Genomic DNA, 16,773 nt, shown 5'->3' with positions numbered 1-16,773 from the left:
CACTTCTCCTCCTAGGCCTTAATTTTCTTATCTGTCAATCAATCAACCATCTTTTATTAATTACCTACTGTGTGCCAGGCACTGTGCTAAGTGCTGGGAATACAAAGAGAGACAAAAATCCCTGCCCTCAAGGAGCTCACAGTCTAACAGAAGCCACAACAAGCAAACACGTGTGTATCAACAAACTATATACAGGATAAATAGGAGAGGGAAGGCACTAGAGTTAAGAGGGGTTGGGGAAGCTTCCTGGAAAAGGTGGGATTTAAGTGGGACTTAAAGAAAGCCAGGGAGGTCAGTAGTTGGAGCAGAGGAGAAAGAGTGTTGTGACATGCCTGTAGGCATGGCAGATGGCCAGAGAAAATGCCTGGAGCGAAGAATTTGAGTGTATTGTTCATGGAACAGTCAGAAGTCCAATGCCACTGGACTGAAGAATACGTGTTAGGAAGTAAAGTATAAGAAGATTAGAGAAGTAGGAAGGGGCTAGGTTATGGAGGACTTTGAACATCAATGCATTTTATATTGATCTTGGAGCGATAGGAAGCCACTGGAGTTTATTAAGTAGGGGAGTGACTTGGTCACACTATCTGGCTTCTGAGAGCTTTCCAGTTCTAGATCTGTGGTCATATCATCCCAGGTCCTGCAGACACTCATGACCTCAGATGATGATTTAATCAAGCCTCAGAGCGCTGAAGACTGCTCAAGATACACAATCAGTCAAAAGAGTGTGGCCTAACTATCCATATAGGAACTACAAGTGGATGAAACTATCTCTTGTCTACTTCATGTGAGACAATCCATAGACCTGGATAGACACACACACACACACACACACACACACGCGCACACACACACACACATGCACACACACGCACACACACGGATAATGAATTAAACAGAGGGAAGAGAGCTGTAGGTTGGATTGTCTGACAAGTGACGCAGTGCTTCTAAGGACCCCAAGCTTCTCCCGGAAACAAAGTCTATTCTCATTAAATTTTCTTCCGATGAGTTATGCTGTCTAGCTGTATGTCAAGATACACTTTGATCTGCCAACATTTAGTGCTGTAGGTTAACAAAAGGGCAATGAAGGAATGTATGGCAAGTGTGAGGAGGCTGATATGTTACTAGTTAAGTATCACACCAGAGAAGTTGTGTGAAGGATGTCAGAGATATTTAGAACCAGAAAAGGAAGTAACTTGGTCATATAGTGAGAATGAATGATAAGAAATGGTTAGCCCGTGTGCTCCCTACAACGTCAAGATGTGAAGGCCAAGGTGAAGCAGATAGAATGCCAGGCCTGGAGTCAGGAAGATCTGAGTTCAAATCTGGCCTCAGATACTTGCTAGCTATGTGATCTTGCACAAGTCACTTAGCTGCTGCCTGCCTCCTAATCTGTAAAATGAGGATGATAATATCATCTACCTCCCAGGATTGTTGTGAGGCTCAAATGAGACAATGTTTGTAACGCTCTTAGCACAGTGCCTGGCACACAGTAGGTGCTATATAAATGTTAGCTATTATTTCTACATAGCTAGAGATTATTATATTATATTTAGTCATAGTCTCTGATGAAAAACACAAGTCTATAGCTAAAAGGGACCTAGGAGGTGGTCTAGTCCAACTCACTCTCTCTGTATATAAAATAATATAATAAATATATAATATATTTATATTGCAAAGTATCAGACAGGGTGAGGAGGCATAGATGGATTTCAAATGCCCTTGATTACTAGAGGGAGTAGCCATAAGCTCTACCAGAGCACTCTTTGTTCTGTCTCCTTGTACACTCCAGAGATGTGGAAGGACTGGGATGTAAGGAGGACCAGCTGCATACTGGTGTGCACTGGAACTGGCTTTGCTCACGCTGTTCTACCTGCCCAGGATGCTCTCACCCCTCCTCTCTACCTAGTTTGGTCCAAACTGTGCTCTCGGGCTTATTTAGTTCCAGTTCCACCTTGCCCACGACCTTTTCTTTCCATGACAGCTCTAGCCCTTCTCAGGACCCAGACAGAACTTAGCACTCCCTACTTAACACTCAGTCAGGTGCTGCCTTATGAGATGGCTTCAAGAAGCTGCATGACCTTGAACAAGACTCAGGTTCTTTAGCTGCAAAGTGAGCGAGTGGGGTGACGTGATTGTTAAAAATCATTTCAACTCCAACATTCTTGGATTCTATTTTTGTCTCAAGCTTATTTACATCTGTCAGGGCTACATTTTCACGTGTTTATGTAGGATCACAGGAGTTGGAGCTGGAAGGGTCCTCAGAGGTCAATCTTCTCATTGTGCAAATGAGAAAACTGAGGCTGGGGGTGGGCCAAAGGGACCTGCCCAAAGGCAGACCACATAAGGTAAAACAGCAGACCCACAATACAAACCTACTCATCTAAATCCAGTGGTTCTTTTATGACACCATCTCCCCAGTTAGACTAAAGGTTTATTGAGAGGTTATTTTTTTTTTTGTTAAGTCTGTACATCTCCACATTGTGGTTTAAACCCTCAGGACCAGGCCTTATATGAAAGAGTATGGTAAAATGCAATTCCAAATGGATTTGGAGTTAAGTGACCCAGGTTCAAATCCTGCTTTTGCCTCTTATGATCTCTTTGACCTTGAACAAGCCTCCTCCCAGCCCCCTTCTAGTTCTAAACTCTTATGATTCTGTGATCTGGGATTTAGTCTCTGATGGGAAGCACAACTCTATAGCTAAAAGGGAGCTAGGAGGTGGTCTAGTCCAACCCACTCTTTCATTTGATGTTTGACATTATGCAGGGCTGGATATTTGCTCCCTTATCAGGTCAGAACACTTGACTGCTCTACACAAGATTATTTCAATCCCAAACACCAGTTCATGGGCTAAGAACTGGAGATGACGGAACTTAAAGAGATTAACAAAGTTTTAAATCAATATTTTCACATGAGATGACAGCAAGAGCCGAGGAGACCTATGAAGCCTCTCCTTCCACTGTGTACTCTTCCAATTAGTGACCCTGGCCTCCTTGCTGGTCTTCAAACAAGAATCCCATCTTATGACTCACTCCCTGCATTTTTACTGCCGGTCTCCCATGCCTGCAATGCTCTCCTTCCTCATATCCACCTTGTGGCTTCCCTGGCTTCCTTCAAGTCCCACCTAATAATTCCAGCTTCTACAGGAAGCCTGTCCTGATCCCACTTAATTCTCCTGCTTTTCCTCTGTTGATTTTTCTTCTAATTCATCCTGTGTATAGCTTGAATGCACGTGGTTGTGAGGATCAAATGAGAAGATATTTGTGAAGTGCATAGTACAGTTCCTGGTGCATAAAAATGCTATGTAAATATTATTGTTATTGTTATGAGTTGTTGGTATGCTGTTTCCTCCATTAGACTGTGAACTCCTTGAGAGCAGTCATTGTCTTTTACCCTTCCTTGTATCTGCAGTGCGTAGCATAGTGCCTGGCACACAGTAGGTACTTAAAAATATGTATTGCCTGAGAGGATGGACATTCATACTAGGGCTAAGTCTTGATGATTTGGGGATTAGGGTTTTGGAAGGGGTAATACTCTTCATTCATGATGCACCCCAAAACCAGGCATCTTTACCTGCCTTCCTGACCTACATCCCCATAGAGGCCAAACACTCAGTTAGCTCTACCATTTACAAAGGTTAGAGATCCAATTCACAACATTGCCCTATTCATAAAAGTCTAAGCAAATTTGGGGAGACCAGTGGATATACTGTGGAAGGCCCTAATTTGGGAGTCAAAAAGACTTGGGTTCAACCCTTGCCTCTGCTACTCACTATTTGTGCATTCTAAGACAAGTTGTAGTTGTTGTTCAGTCGTTTCAGTTATGTCTGGTTCTTTGTGACCTCTTTTGGGGTTTTCTTGGCAAAGATACTGGAGTAATTTGCCATTTCCTTCTCCAGCTCATTTTACAGATAAGGAAACTGAGGCAAACAGGGTTAAGTGACTTGCCCAAGGTTACACAACTAGTAGTGTCTGAGCCAGATTCGAACTCATGTTTTGCTGACTCCAGGCCCAGTGCTCTATCCATTGGGCCACCAAGGCTGCTGAGGACAAGTTCTTTCATCTCAATGGTCTCATCTATGAAATGAGTTGCACTGACCAGGGGGAGTGGGGCGCAATGGAAAAGAGTACTGATTTTATAACCAGAGGACATAAGTTCAGATCCCAACAATAGCACTAGGTAAGAGTTCATTTAACTTTTTTGGCCTCAGGTTACCTATCTGTAAAATGGAAGGGTTGGACTAGATGACCCCTGGGGCTCCTTCCAGCTTTGCTTCTAGGATACGCTGAAACCTGTTGATCTCTAAGGTTCATCTCATATCTAAAAACCTCTGAACCTGTGAGGTGGGGATGTACTACTCTCATTGATACTATAAGCTTGGGATTTGGAGGGTGGGGACCATTAAGTGGCTGCTGTTCTCCCTACCCCTCATCCTTCTTTATTTCCATTTAGGTCACAGGTGATGGGAGTGAAACTAAGGGCATATAAACGGTGCAGTGTATACAGACCATTCACGTTGACTGAAGCAAAAAGTCCTTCCCGCAGAAGGATGCCTGGCATGAGATAAAGCAGAAATGAATGATACTAAAAAAAAAAGGTCCCCTTTATACCAGAGAGGGAATGTATTCTTCGGTCTCCACACCTTTCCCCCTTCCCCCTAGGCAGAATCCAATTCATCATGACATTTAACAAGGAAGAGAGGAGGGCAAGGAATGGGGACAAAGAAGAAACAATGCCCTGGTTTGAGATGGAGCAGAGGTCAGATAAGAGCAGAGTGCTTGGAAATGCTTTCTAGCAGTGAGGTTCAGCTCTCTGTTGTCAAGAGCTGGAAAACATCCCCATTCCTGGGGGGTAAAAAGACCTCTGACTTGAACAGCCTCAGAAGGGCAAACTGAAAGCAAACAGATGGGTAACTAAGCCAGCCACTGAAACAGAGAGGTTGGCATCTGCCTGGGAACGGAAGGGAGTTTTACAAGGTACCTGGCTCACGGTGGAAAGGGTTTCCCTTCCACACTAGCTGTTTCCTCCTGCATGTCATCAGGGAGAGTGCAAAGAATGCCAAGGAACCCGTTTGGTGGCTTTGATCTCTGTCCTTCGACCTTGCTGAGCTGACTCGGCAGCTCCCTCACCTTCCAGGTGTAACCACAGCTCTCCCTCCTTCCAGGAAGCATAACCGAAAGTCTGTTGATTCTGACCATGCACTAGAAGAGCCACTGAGGAGACCTAGGAACAAGTTTCTTCTCTCTAATCTTTTGGAACAAGGATTCTTACATGGGCATCTTGGAACCTGTTTTCCAAAACCTATTTTGACAACAGTCTTTCAATATGATTGGCTTGGAAATCCTATATGTTTTACTATACAGTTATCCCTTGCACATTGTAGGGGTTCTCCGCAATCTGGAAAATCCTCATAAAATTTTTTGGCTCTCCCTTCATACCAGAGAAGAAGAAATTGTGTGTATTTATGGTATTTAATAATAAATTATGTTGATATTATATACAACACTATGCACATATTTTATGCATTTCTGAGTTTCTAAACTTTTTCTGTGTCATCTGCTAGCCTTTGTGTGCTTTCTGCGGGGTCCACAAAACTCCCCCCAAATTCTCACTTAATTTCTTATGCTGACCCTCGATATATGGAAACCATGATGGGGAAAATTGTGATGAGGAAGGGATAACTGTAAACATTTACAAACATGACTCTGAGAAAGGGGTCTTTAGACTTTACCGGTCTGCCAAAGGGGTTAAGAACAACAACAAAAAGACAAACCTAAAACATTAAGAACTCTTGTTGTAAGGGCATGCTCCTGGGCCTCCCCCTACAAGGCCCTTTCTTATGAGACAAAGTCCATAAGAGATCTCCTGGGAGGCATCACGGTATAGTGGATATGGCACTGGACTTGGGGAAGACCTGGGTTCAAATCCCACTTCAGACACTCACAAGCTGCATGACCCAGGATAAGTCACTTAACAGCTCTGAGTTTCCATTTCATCATCTATAAAAATGGATTCAGTGACTTCTGAGGGCCCTTCTGGCTCTACATATATGGTCCTATGATCCTATCATCCCATTATAGCCACTCATGGCTCACCTTTCTTTTTCTAGTCTTCTGTTGCTATAGGCTCCCTGAAGCCCTATCCTTAAAAAAAAAATAGAATTTGATTTATTTATCATCCTATTTTTTTCCCTTGCTATCACAAACCAACTTGTAGGAAAAAACATGGATTTATTCATTGCTTTCACTTCTCCTTTCCCTTCTCTTTTTTTTTCTTTTTTTCTTTTTTTGGTTAGGCAATTGAAGTTGAGTGATTTGCTCAGGGTCACTAAGCTAGTAAGTGTCAAGTGTCTGAAGCTGGATTTGAACTCAGGGCCTCCTGACTCCAGGGCCAGGTGCTCCATCCGCTGCACCACCTAGCTGCCCCCCTTTCCCCTACTTCTAAAGCTCTCACAGTCTGCCTTTCAAACCCATCAGTCAATATGAATTGTTCTCTCCCGAATTAGCAATGATCTCTTAATTGGTAATCTAATGCCCTCTCCCTAAGTCATCATCCTTTTTGATCTCACTGAAGTATCTAACATGGTTGGAGACTCTGGTTGTTCCTGAAGACTTTCACTTGATTTGGACACTCCTTTTCAAACCCTGTGTCTGTATCATCATCCACATCTTGCCCTCTAACTGTGAGTATGCCCTAAGGCTCTATTCTGGGCCCTCCTCTCTCTCTATTCTCTGTCTCTTGGTGACATCAACAGCTCCCAGGAATTCAATTATCTCTCTCCAGAAAACCCTCAGATCTATGTATCCAGGCCTGGTCTCTCCCCTGAACTACAGTTCAGGAATGTCTAGTTCGGTATCATCAGCTTCCTATTTGAACCTTCCCTACTGGATGTCCCTTAGGCACCTCAAACTCATATGCCCCAAACAGAAATCATTCTCCTCCCCATCCCACCACAACCTTCTCCCTATTTCTGTCAAGGGCCTACCCTTCTTTCAGTCACATAGGTTGGCACCCTGGGAGCCATTCTCTTACCCCATGTATCCAATCATTTGCCAAGTCTTGTCAACTCTACATTGGCAAAATGGATAGAGTACTGGACCCAGAGCCAGGAACACCCGAGTTCAAATGTGATCACAGACATTTATTTACTACATGACCACAGGCAAGTCACTTAACCTCTCTTTGGCTTAGTTGCCTCAATTGTAAAATGGGGATAGTAATAGCACCTACTTTGCAGGGTTGGATTAAATGATATAATATTTATAAAGTACTTAGCACAGTGCCTGGCACATAATGTTTTTGGGAGAAGGGGTTGGTCATTTATCAGTCCTCTCCAACTCTTTGTGATCCCATTTGGGGTTTTCCTGGCAAAGATACCGGAGTGGTTTGCCATTTCCTCCTCCAGCTCATTTTACAGATGAGGAAACTGAGGCAAACAAGGTTAAGTGACTTGCTCAGGGTCACACACCTAGTAAGCGTCTGAGGCCAGATTTGAACTCAGGAAGATGAGCCTTCCTCACTTTGTTACCTAGTTGCCCCCGCCACATAACTGGCACTATATAAATGCTTATATGCTCCCCTTTCCTTTCCCTATATATTCACACAGCTGCCTCCCTAGCCCAGACCTTCATTACCTCTTTCCTAGACTATTGCAATAGCTTTCTATTTGATTCCTCTACCTCAAGCCTTCCTCCTCCTCACTCCAAACTGTCCTCTACAGAGCTGCCAAACTCCCTAAAGCACAGAGCTGGCTGTGCTGCTGCCTTGCCCAAAATGTTCAGTATCTCCTTATTACCTCTAATATCAAATCCAGTCTCTGTGTAGAACATAAAGTCCTTCCCAGCCTGGCCCCAGCCTACCTTTCCAGGCTTATTACACATCCACATCAACCTCCATGTACTTTATGGTGCAGCCCCGCTGGCCTATTAGCTGATCCTAAGTGCAGCATTCTTTCTCCTGCTTCCATGTCTCTGCACTCGATGTCCCCTGCACCTGGAATGGACTCCCTTCTTACCTCGGTTTTCTCAAATCCCCTAGCTTCCTTCAAAATTTGGTTCAAGTCCCTCCTCATAGACAAACCCTTTCCTGATCCCCCAATTGCAAGCATTTCCCCTGCCCCCATATCTTTTTTTCTTATTAGCGTTCAAGTTGTTCCCATAATAGATGGAAGGGGGTAGCTAGGTGGTGTAGTGGATAAGGTACAGGGCTTGGAGCCAGGAAGACCTAAGTTCAAATATTGGCCTCAGACACTTACTAGCTGTGTGACTCTAGGCAAGTCACTTAACCCTGTTTGCCTCAGTTTCCTCATTTGTAAAATGAGCTAGAAAAGAAATGGCAACCCATTCCATTATCTTTGCCAAGATAACTCCAAATGGGGTCACAAAGAGTCAGACACGACTGAATGACAACAACAGTAATGATAGTTGGAAGCTACTTGGAAGGCACTGGCTTAATTTTTGTCTCTGTATCCCCATCTGGTACAATAGGGGTTTACTAAATGCCTGCTGATTTACTGATGGATTGCACAAGGGGGTTTTAAAGCTGGTCACTCCATTGCCAACCACTGCAAGAGGGGGATGACAAATCTCAAGTGTCTCCAGTCTACAAAAAGGATGAAGAAAAGTAGCTGGCCTCAGAGGAGCAGAACAGGAGCATCTTCCTTCCTTAACCAGTAGACTGACTTTCTATCTCATCATCGTTATAGATCTTGGGCTCCCCAGTGCCAAATTCCACAGCTTGGATACACATTTGGGGCAGCTGTGGGAGAAGAGATCACTTCATTGATTAGGGACTTGGAAACTCTGTCCCATGAGTGGGTGTAGAATGCAGTGGGCTAGACAGCAAGCCCCTAGTGGGCAGGGATAGGACCTTTGTGTGTCCTCATACAACCTGGTCCCTTCCCATCTTTCCATTTTTCTTACACTTTATTCTCCTCCACTTACTCTTTGACCCAATGGCACTGGCCCCCTGTCTATTCCTTCAACATGACACTATCTCTCAACTCCATGCATTTCCTTGAGATGTCCCCTATGGCTCAAATGCTTGTCAGCCTCATCTCCACCTCCTGGCTTTCTCCAAGTCTTAGCTAAAAAACTACTTTCTGCAAAAAGCCTTTCCTGATCCCCTTTTACACTAGTGCCTTCTTTCTAGGATTGTTGTTGTCCAGTTGTGTCCAACTGTGGACCACAGCACACCAATACTGTCCATGGGGTTTTCTTGGCAAAGATACTGAAGGGCTTTGCCATTTCCTCCTCCAGTGGATTATGGCAAACAGAAGTTAAGTGACTCACCCAGGGTCACATAGCTAGTAAGTTCCTGAGACAGGATTTGAACTCAGGTCTTCCTGACTCCAGGCCCAGAGCTCTAATCATTGAGCCATTTAGCTGCCTGCCTGGTACATGGTAGACATTTAATAAATGCTTGTTGACTTGACTTGACTAGGAGGTACTCATGAAACATTTCTGAATAAACAGGCCTACTGAAGTTTGCAGTTAAAATAAGGCAAAATACATTTTCACTGGCTTTTTATATCAACAAAGAAGAATTCTTCTAGAATAGTAAAAATAAAAGGTAGGAGAAAATTATATAAACCAAGACTACAATAATGGAAATAAAAATATCATTAAAAGCCAGATGAACTCTCAGTAACTGAAAAACCAGTGAAGGCCCCAGAGAACATAAATGCTGGCTACCATTGTCCCTATTTAAAAGAGGAAGATACTGAAGCTCAGAGATGTTGACTTGATCATGGTCACATAGCGCTAGTAAGTGCTAAAGGTGGATTTCAGCCCGAGTCTTCCTGACTCTATGCCAGTGTCTTGTCTATTTTGCCATTATGCCTCTCTCTCTATGACTACTGACATCATGAGTGACTGTGAACCCACTGGAGATCACAAAAGAATGAGAGTTCTTTTTCCTTAGTGGCCAAACTACCTCAATTCAGGTCAGTCCCCATTACACTCCTTATTTCCCTCCGTTCCACTGAGCACTCTTTAAGTACAGAGTCCTTCACTGGGCAATTGGAGGGCTGGCAATGGACCTTGTCCCAGCAGGGCTTATGACTTACATGGGAGGGAAGACAGGATAGGTATAAATGCCAAAGTTTTAGAGGTATTTATAATGCAACATACACACACAAGCTGAGAAAGGCAGTGGTAAGGGTCGGATTGTGTTACTGAGGCAACATTTCTTGGAAGAAATGGTTTTGCCCCAGAATCAATGACCAGCATGCTAGACCAGTTATACCTCTGAGCTCTGTCTTTCGGAGCCAGAGCACAAGAATGAGGTGAGAGGCTCTTCAGTGGCTCTGTCTCAACTGTCCCCTCGATGTTCCCAGGCTGTGACTGCTGCTCCCAGATTCCTCCTGTGCTTCTTGTCTTTAAGTCTTTCCAGTTAACCCCAGACTGCTGGGATTTTTCTTTTAAAGACAAATCAGGAAACTAGGAGTGACCTACTTTCCCCAGCTTGTCTGAAAGTCTAGCTAGGCAGAGTGACCTTAAAACTCCAACCATGAGTGCTGTATCAATGATTAATCAGTCTTCAGACATGAGCCTGCCATTATCACACTTATGCGACCTTTTGTCCACCTTCTAATGGAGGCTGTTATAACCCATTTATTTGCTTCCTCTTCAATCACCTATTCCCTCTCTACCCCTCTGTCAGCTCTTCTGCCAGGTAGAAAGCCAGGTAGAAATTCTCACCCTTTTATCAAACTCTTCTACCAGAAGATTATTCACTCAAACCCTGCAGGGGAGGAGGAGAAAAGTACAGGGGAGCGTCACCTTCCTTTCACCGTTTCTGGAATTTCTTGGACAGTCAAGGTCAACTAAAGCAAATCCCTATTTTCCTCATAATTTTCACTTTATAGCCCTTGTGGGTGATGACACTATAGAGCTGGGAGAAGGCAGTATCTGCCCTAAGCTATGCCTGAAGGAGAGAATGGCAGAATGGATAAAGGGTGGGCTTCAGATTCAGAAAGGTCCAAGTTCACATCCTGCCTCTGGCACATCATGAAATGGGAAAAGTCCTAGGTCTGGATCAGATGGCACATGCTTAGTTTCAGGCTCTGTCATTTACCACCTGTGTGACCTTGGGCAAGTATAGGCCTCAGTGTCCTCATCTGTAAAATAAATCAGTTGGACTAGATCATCTCTTCTCACTCTAAATCTATGAAAGACATACTAAGTGTGTGACTGAGGGCAAGTCACTTAACCTCTCAGCTTCCTAAGCAATCCTCTAAGGCCAGAGGGTGAATTGGGAGAGGGAAGTGCCTACACTGCATGAAATCACAGGTCTAGTCTGTCTCCACCAAAAGGCAAGGATTACAAACCCCAGTCCTTGTGTTATCAGAGGCTTTGAGCTTTGACTAACATGTCACTTGACCTAGTTCAAGATAAACACCTGCAAGCCAAGGCAAGAAGAATTACCTAGCATTAAAAATGTGCATTTAGCCCCTCACCATCCTCCTTGAAGTGGTGGAGAACGCTTGTGCGATATTGCACATACTGTCTGACACCTTAGATTAGTTTTTCTGGACTCCCCCCCCAACCCCTTTAAAAAAACTTTGTTTCAAGGGATGGCTTCCTAAGTAGGCAAGGGGAGAGGAGTATCTTAGGATAGTAAGGTGATATAAAAACAAAAGACATAACATAAGATCAATTTGTATTTTTAAAAAGTAACATTTAAAAATCTTTTACTAATACACGTTGTCTTTGTTTATCTCACCAGTAGAAGAAAGAAAAGAAGGAAGGAATTGAGCATTTATTAAATGCCAGGCACTGTGCTAGGAGCTCATGTGATCCTTACAACAACCCTGAAAGGTAGGTGTTATTATTATCCTCATTTTACAGTTGAGGAAACTGAGGCCAAGATTATTAAGTGACTTGTCCAGGCTCCTACAGATTTGAACTTAGGTCTTTCAGACTCCAAGCTAGCATTCGATCTACTGCAACATCTAGCTTTCTCTAGGTTAGGATCATAGATCTAGAGCTGAAAGGGACCTCAAGGTTCATTTAGTTCAACCTCCTCCTTTTACATGTGAAGAAATGTAGCCAAGCAAAGTTAAGTGACTTGCTCAAGGTCACACAACAGGTGTCAGAGACAGGATTTATATCTGGGTTCTCTGACTTGGGGTGATTGCTTTCCAATGAACATGTTCCCAGGATGGGAGCCCCATCATCCAAGGGGAATTAGTCATAGCAGCCCTGAATCAAACTCAAGGGTGGGTGCGGAACTCAGCTGCAACTTCTTTCTCATCAATCTATTCTCTTTTGTACAAAAGCGCAGGAGATGACAGCATTAAATCCCAGGTCTCAGGAGCTAGTCCAGCAAGCCTCCCCTGAAGAAGCTACCTTCCTTCTTCCCTCAGTTCACCTGGCCTGGGGACAAGCCCCACTCCCTTGATAATCAAGTTCCTCCAGGGGCAGGCCTAGAGCAGGCAAAGTGAGAGACTTATTTCTATGACCAAGCAGAGACCAGAGACCCTAGACCTCTCTGCTTAGCACTTGAAATCCCCAGTGTTCTCTCTCTCTCTCTCTCTTTTTTTTTTTTTAAAACAGGCTCTTCAAATTCAGTCTGTCAGACTAGAACAACTGGTTCACCTAAAAGGAAAGAAAGCTCATCTTGCAAACAGAACTGATGGACTGGAATGACACCCCCCCATCTTCTCTTTTTCCCAGGGTCTGTCATCTACGGTGATTATTTAGCTGAGAAGGTCAGAGATGGAAGGGATCATCTATCCCAGGGATGGGGAACCTGCAGCCTTGAGGCCGCATGTGGCCCTCTAGATCTTCAAGTATGGCCCTTTGACTGAATCCAAACTTCACAGAACAAATCCCCTCAATAAAAGGATTTGTTCTATAAAAGTTGGACTCAGTTAAACGGCTGTACTCGAGGACCTAGAATGCTACATGTGGCCTTGAGGCCATAGGTTCCCCACCCCTGATCTATCCAGTCCAAACTCCTTATTTTGCAAAGGAGGCAACTGAAATTAAGTGGCATGCTTAGCATTGCACTAGGAAAGCTGGTGGCAGAGTCTGAATTAGAACTCAGGTCTCTAGAATCCTGGCGATCCTAGAATTTAGAGTTGGAAGGGACCTTAGAGGGCATCTAGTTCAACTTCCTTATTTTATGATCTTTCCACTGCAACATAAATGACCTTGCACTTATTTTGTATAGATGTTGTGTATATTGTTATGTGTAGTCATTCTTGCTCTGATAGAGTGCAAGCTTGTGAGGGCAGGGGCTGTTTTACTTGTCTCTTTCTTTCCTCAGAGAAGGGGGGAGGCAGGGCCTGGCACATAGTAGGCAATGAATAAACACTTGATTGACAGACTGATAATATGCATGCCTTTCCTGTTAAGGCTTTGGTGCTGAGGAAGGAAATAACACCATCAGGATTTTGAAGGAAGATCAAGGTTTGCAAGAGACTTTCTTATCTTTACAATCTGCTTCAAAATTGAATCTTAGGAGATGTACTGATAGTAAGCATTCACCCTCCTCATAGGGCCATGCTAAGAAGTATCCAAGGACTTTGCATTCCTGATCTCTCCCTGGCCCCCCCCCCCTTCAACGTTGTACTCTATACCCACCCGTCCACCTGAACTGAGTTAACCAACAAGCGATTTCCCACCCCCCCAGAGGGTGGTGATCTAACTAAATAAGGTTGCTTTCTCCTTCCCTATGGAGAAAAAGCACCCTGCAATCTAATACCCCAAAGCTCCAAAGCCTGAGGAAATGACCGGGAGTGAGGTGGGGGAAGGGCAAAGAGGAGGCCACCTTATCTATCCTTTCCCTTTTCTATAGAGAGCCACTTCTAGGGCTCTTCCCTAGTAACCCGAACGATTCTGACCTTTGTCTCACAAAGACTCCTACAGGGCTGATATGAAACACTGGGAGACAGGGGCCAAAAGCCAATAGGAGAAAGCCCTTTATCAGTTGCTTGACCAGGTCTCCCCTTAACAAAGGGCATTCTCAGCAGGAATTCCCATGGACTTGTCACCTACTCTCTACCCCAACCTTTCTACTTTTTGAGGGCCTTAAAGAAGCATTAAAAAAAAGAAAAGAAAAGGAGGAAAGGAAGGAAAGAAGGAAGAAAAGAAAGAAGGAAAGGGGAAAAAAGAGGAATTTACAATCAATGAGGGGATGAAACCACAGGACACTTTCCCTTTTGAGCAATCAGGATTGCTCATATAGAATACATCTGGTCTGAAGGAGGGCAGCTGTAAGGGCTTTAGATAAGAACCACCAAAAAAACTACATTCTGGATTTTTACAGGAAGCCAACTCCCTAGAAACCATGTTTTGGAAGTTCTCAGACTGGCAGGGCAGCTTCTGAAGGAAACTGATCAGCTCAGGCTCCAATAGATATTCTTTCTTCCTCTACCCCTCAACATTTTCCGAGTTTCTCTATATTCTTTCCCCTACCCAAAACACACAAATTCCCTTTCAAACCTCTATTCACACTGTTGAATCTCTCTTAAATCAACAGTGGATCTTTCCGAGGTTTTTTCCCCTTTATTGAATTTTATACTTTACCTTCCTATAACTGCAGTTTTAGTCCCTTTTGATTGAGTTAATGGCAGATGCGACCCTGAGGTTGTGGATGGGAAACTGGAGTGGGGGGGGAGGGGAATGCTTGGAATTTGTCTTATTTCTCTTAAAACTGTCTAGGATGGAGAGATTATTAGGCTGACTTTGGGAAGGGAAAGGCAACCTGGAAATACTGAGGTACACAGATACTCAAAGAATACTTCTTTTAAAAAAGAGTTCATGCCAATAACTTCACAGAATTTTTTTTGTTAAAGTTTTTTTTTTGTTAACAGTTATTTTTCTTTGTTACAAAGGAGAGTTCAATTTTGAGGGCTAAGAAGTGGCAAAGAGTGTACTTCCAGAAACGACCGTATAGTAAAACCAATAGGCATCAATAAAACATTTTAAAGATAAAAAAAATTACTATCAAATAAAAGAATTATAAATCAACGGAAAAGGAAAATTTGTATCTCGTCCAACTGCACCGCAATCCATCACCAAGTGAATTAGGTGTTACAAACTGAAGACTAACAGCCGTTAGCAATATTTACTGACTCTAATTGACCAAGAATGTTGCCGTTAGTTTCATAGTAGTATACCGCCCCCCTTCCCCCAAACAAACAAACCCCATAACCTTCCCTCAGGCTATGGGGCTCTCCATGACGAGTCCCCTACTTTGCAGGAATACTTGGTAGGATCACGTAGCTTCCTCCAAGCCTTCTCAACACCCCCAAAATGAACAGAAGATAATTAAATACAGTCTCTATTGCGCGCTAGGAGACTTCTTAAGTTAATTAACAAGCCGAGTTCAGCCCGGGTACTGAAAAACAGCAGCAGCACTACCGGGACCTGTGGCCCATTAGAAAACTGTCACTGGGGCAAAAATAGTTCCCGGAGAGGCGACAAGTGTCAAGCACATTCCGGCAGTCCAGAGTCATATGCTAAATCTTGAAGTTAGGATCCATATGCAAATGAGCGCAGAAGAAGAAAGACGCCTTTCACTCATTACTGGAGTCCCTCCCCCCTCGCAGACTGGGCCCCAGAAATCCAGAGTGGAACGCATTTCACTAGCTGCAGCTTCCCAAAGTGGGGGGGGGGGGAGGAGAGCTAAGTTTGAATATCACCTAGATGGCATTTAATTAGGGAGCCAAACCGAGGCTGAGTGCTAAACACGCCCGTCACCCTTCCCTAACCTCTGCTCTCTGCCCTTTTCAGCCACTTCCCCAGATCCACTATCCAAGTACCTTCGCCCCTCAACCCCAGCGCCGCTCAGCTCAGCTAGCAAAATCAAGACCAGCCCTCCCGCCCCATGCCTCCCTCTCTCAACAACCCGCAAGCCCTGGGTTTGCTCTCACCTCTGCACCGGCAGCAGCAGCAGCACTTCGAAAGAAACCAACCCACGGCAGGACATCGGGAATAAGAGCGTTCGCCCCCCTTCATGCTGCCCCCCACCCCCTAGAACGTCTGCATGGCAGGGGACCACCAGCCAGGACCCGGCACAGCCCAAGACTGCACAGAGGAAGCCTGGCGCGCAGGGAGCCAGCTCACACTGCCTCTCTCCCAGTCTCCCCGTCCACTCTGACTTACAGGGAAAGTGAGCCAGCCACCTTTGGGGAGAAGGGGAGGAGGCTCTGGAGAAAGAAGGGGAGGGCCTAGGGAGCAGGGGGAGGAGCTCCAATTCCAGCTGTGCCGCAGTCCTCTGCCAGGGACTTGTCACTGAACCTTATGCAACCATTGGCTATGGCTGTGGCTGCAGGCACCAGCAGCAGTGGAGAACTGCTGCGAGTCTACGGATAATTCAAGGCACTTTCTCTACTTGCTCTCTGCCCCAGCCCCAACCCAATAATCTACCATTGCAGGGGTTAGGATAAAGAGCAGTAGATCAATTCTCTATCCCAGCACATTTAGGGCTATAGGATTTAAAATAAGGAGGACCATTAGAAAGCCTAATTCCTCTATTTACAGCGGAGGAAACAAAGTCACAGGCCTTGTAAACCCCTTAACTCCATAGTCCAGGACTCTTTCCACTTTCCATGAGGCCTTTTCTGATTTCCCTAGTTTTTAGGGCCCCTGCTCCCATTACCATTGGATCATAGATTTTAGGGACCTTATATATAGCATATTGAGTCTGCCCCCTTTCCAAATTTGTGATGTAGAAACTGAGGCACCGAAAAGGGTAAGTGACTTGCCCAGAGCTACACCCTATCAACTATCTGAGACAGGATTTAATCTCTCCTGACCTCAACT

The 16,773-nt window shown here is 44.5% G+C and overlaps 1 protein-coding gene across 3 annotated transcripts in view; it reads right to left on the bottom strand.

The window, feature by feature from the left end:
• Nucleotides 1-16,128, bottom strand: part of LOC144454521 (kalirin-like) — a 185,964-nt gene extending 169,836 nt beyond the window's left edge. Inside the window, exon 1 of one of the 3 annotated variants that reach the window (XM_078146748.1) lies at nt 15,882-16,128. In XM_078146748.1, the coding sequence (XP_078002874.1) occupies nt 15,882-15,966 (85 nt within the window). In that variant the 5' untranslated portion in view covers nt 15,967-16,128. The remainder of the gene's footprint in view (nt 1-15,881) is intronic. The other 2 variants (XM_078146747.1, XM_078146746.1) reach the window with 2 other exon arrangements.
• Between the last annotated feature and the right edge of the window lie 645 nt (nt 16,129-16,773).

This window comes from Phascolarctos cinereus, unplaced genomic scaffold (genome assembly GCF_003287225.1).
Source record: "Phascolarctos cinereus isolate Bilbo 61053 unplaced genomic scaffold, phaCin_HiC Scaffold_726;HRSCAF=1367, whole genome shotgun sequence".
NCBI classification, from domain to species: domain Eukaryota; kingdom Metazoa; phylum Chordata; class Mammalia; order Diprotodontia; family Phascolarctidae; genus Phascolarctos; species Phascolarctos cinereus.
Note: the sequence above shows the minus strand (reverse complement) of the source record. Positions and strands in the feature narration are given on the sequence as shown.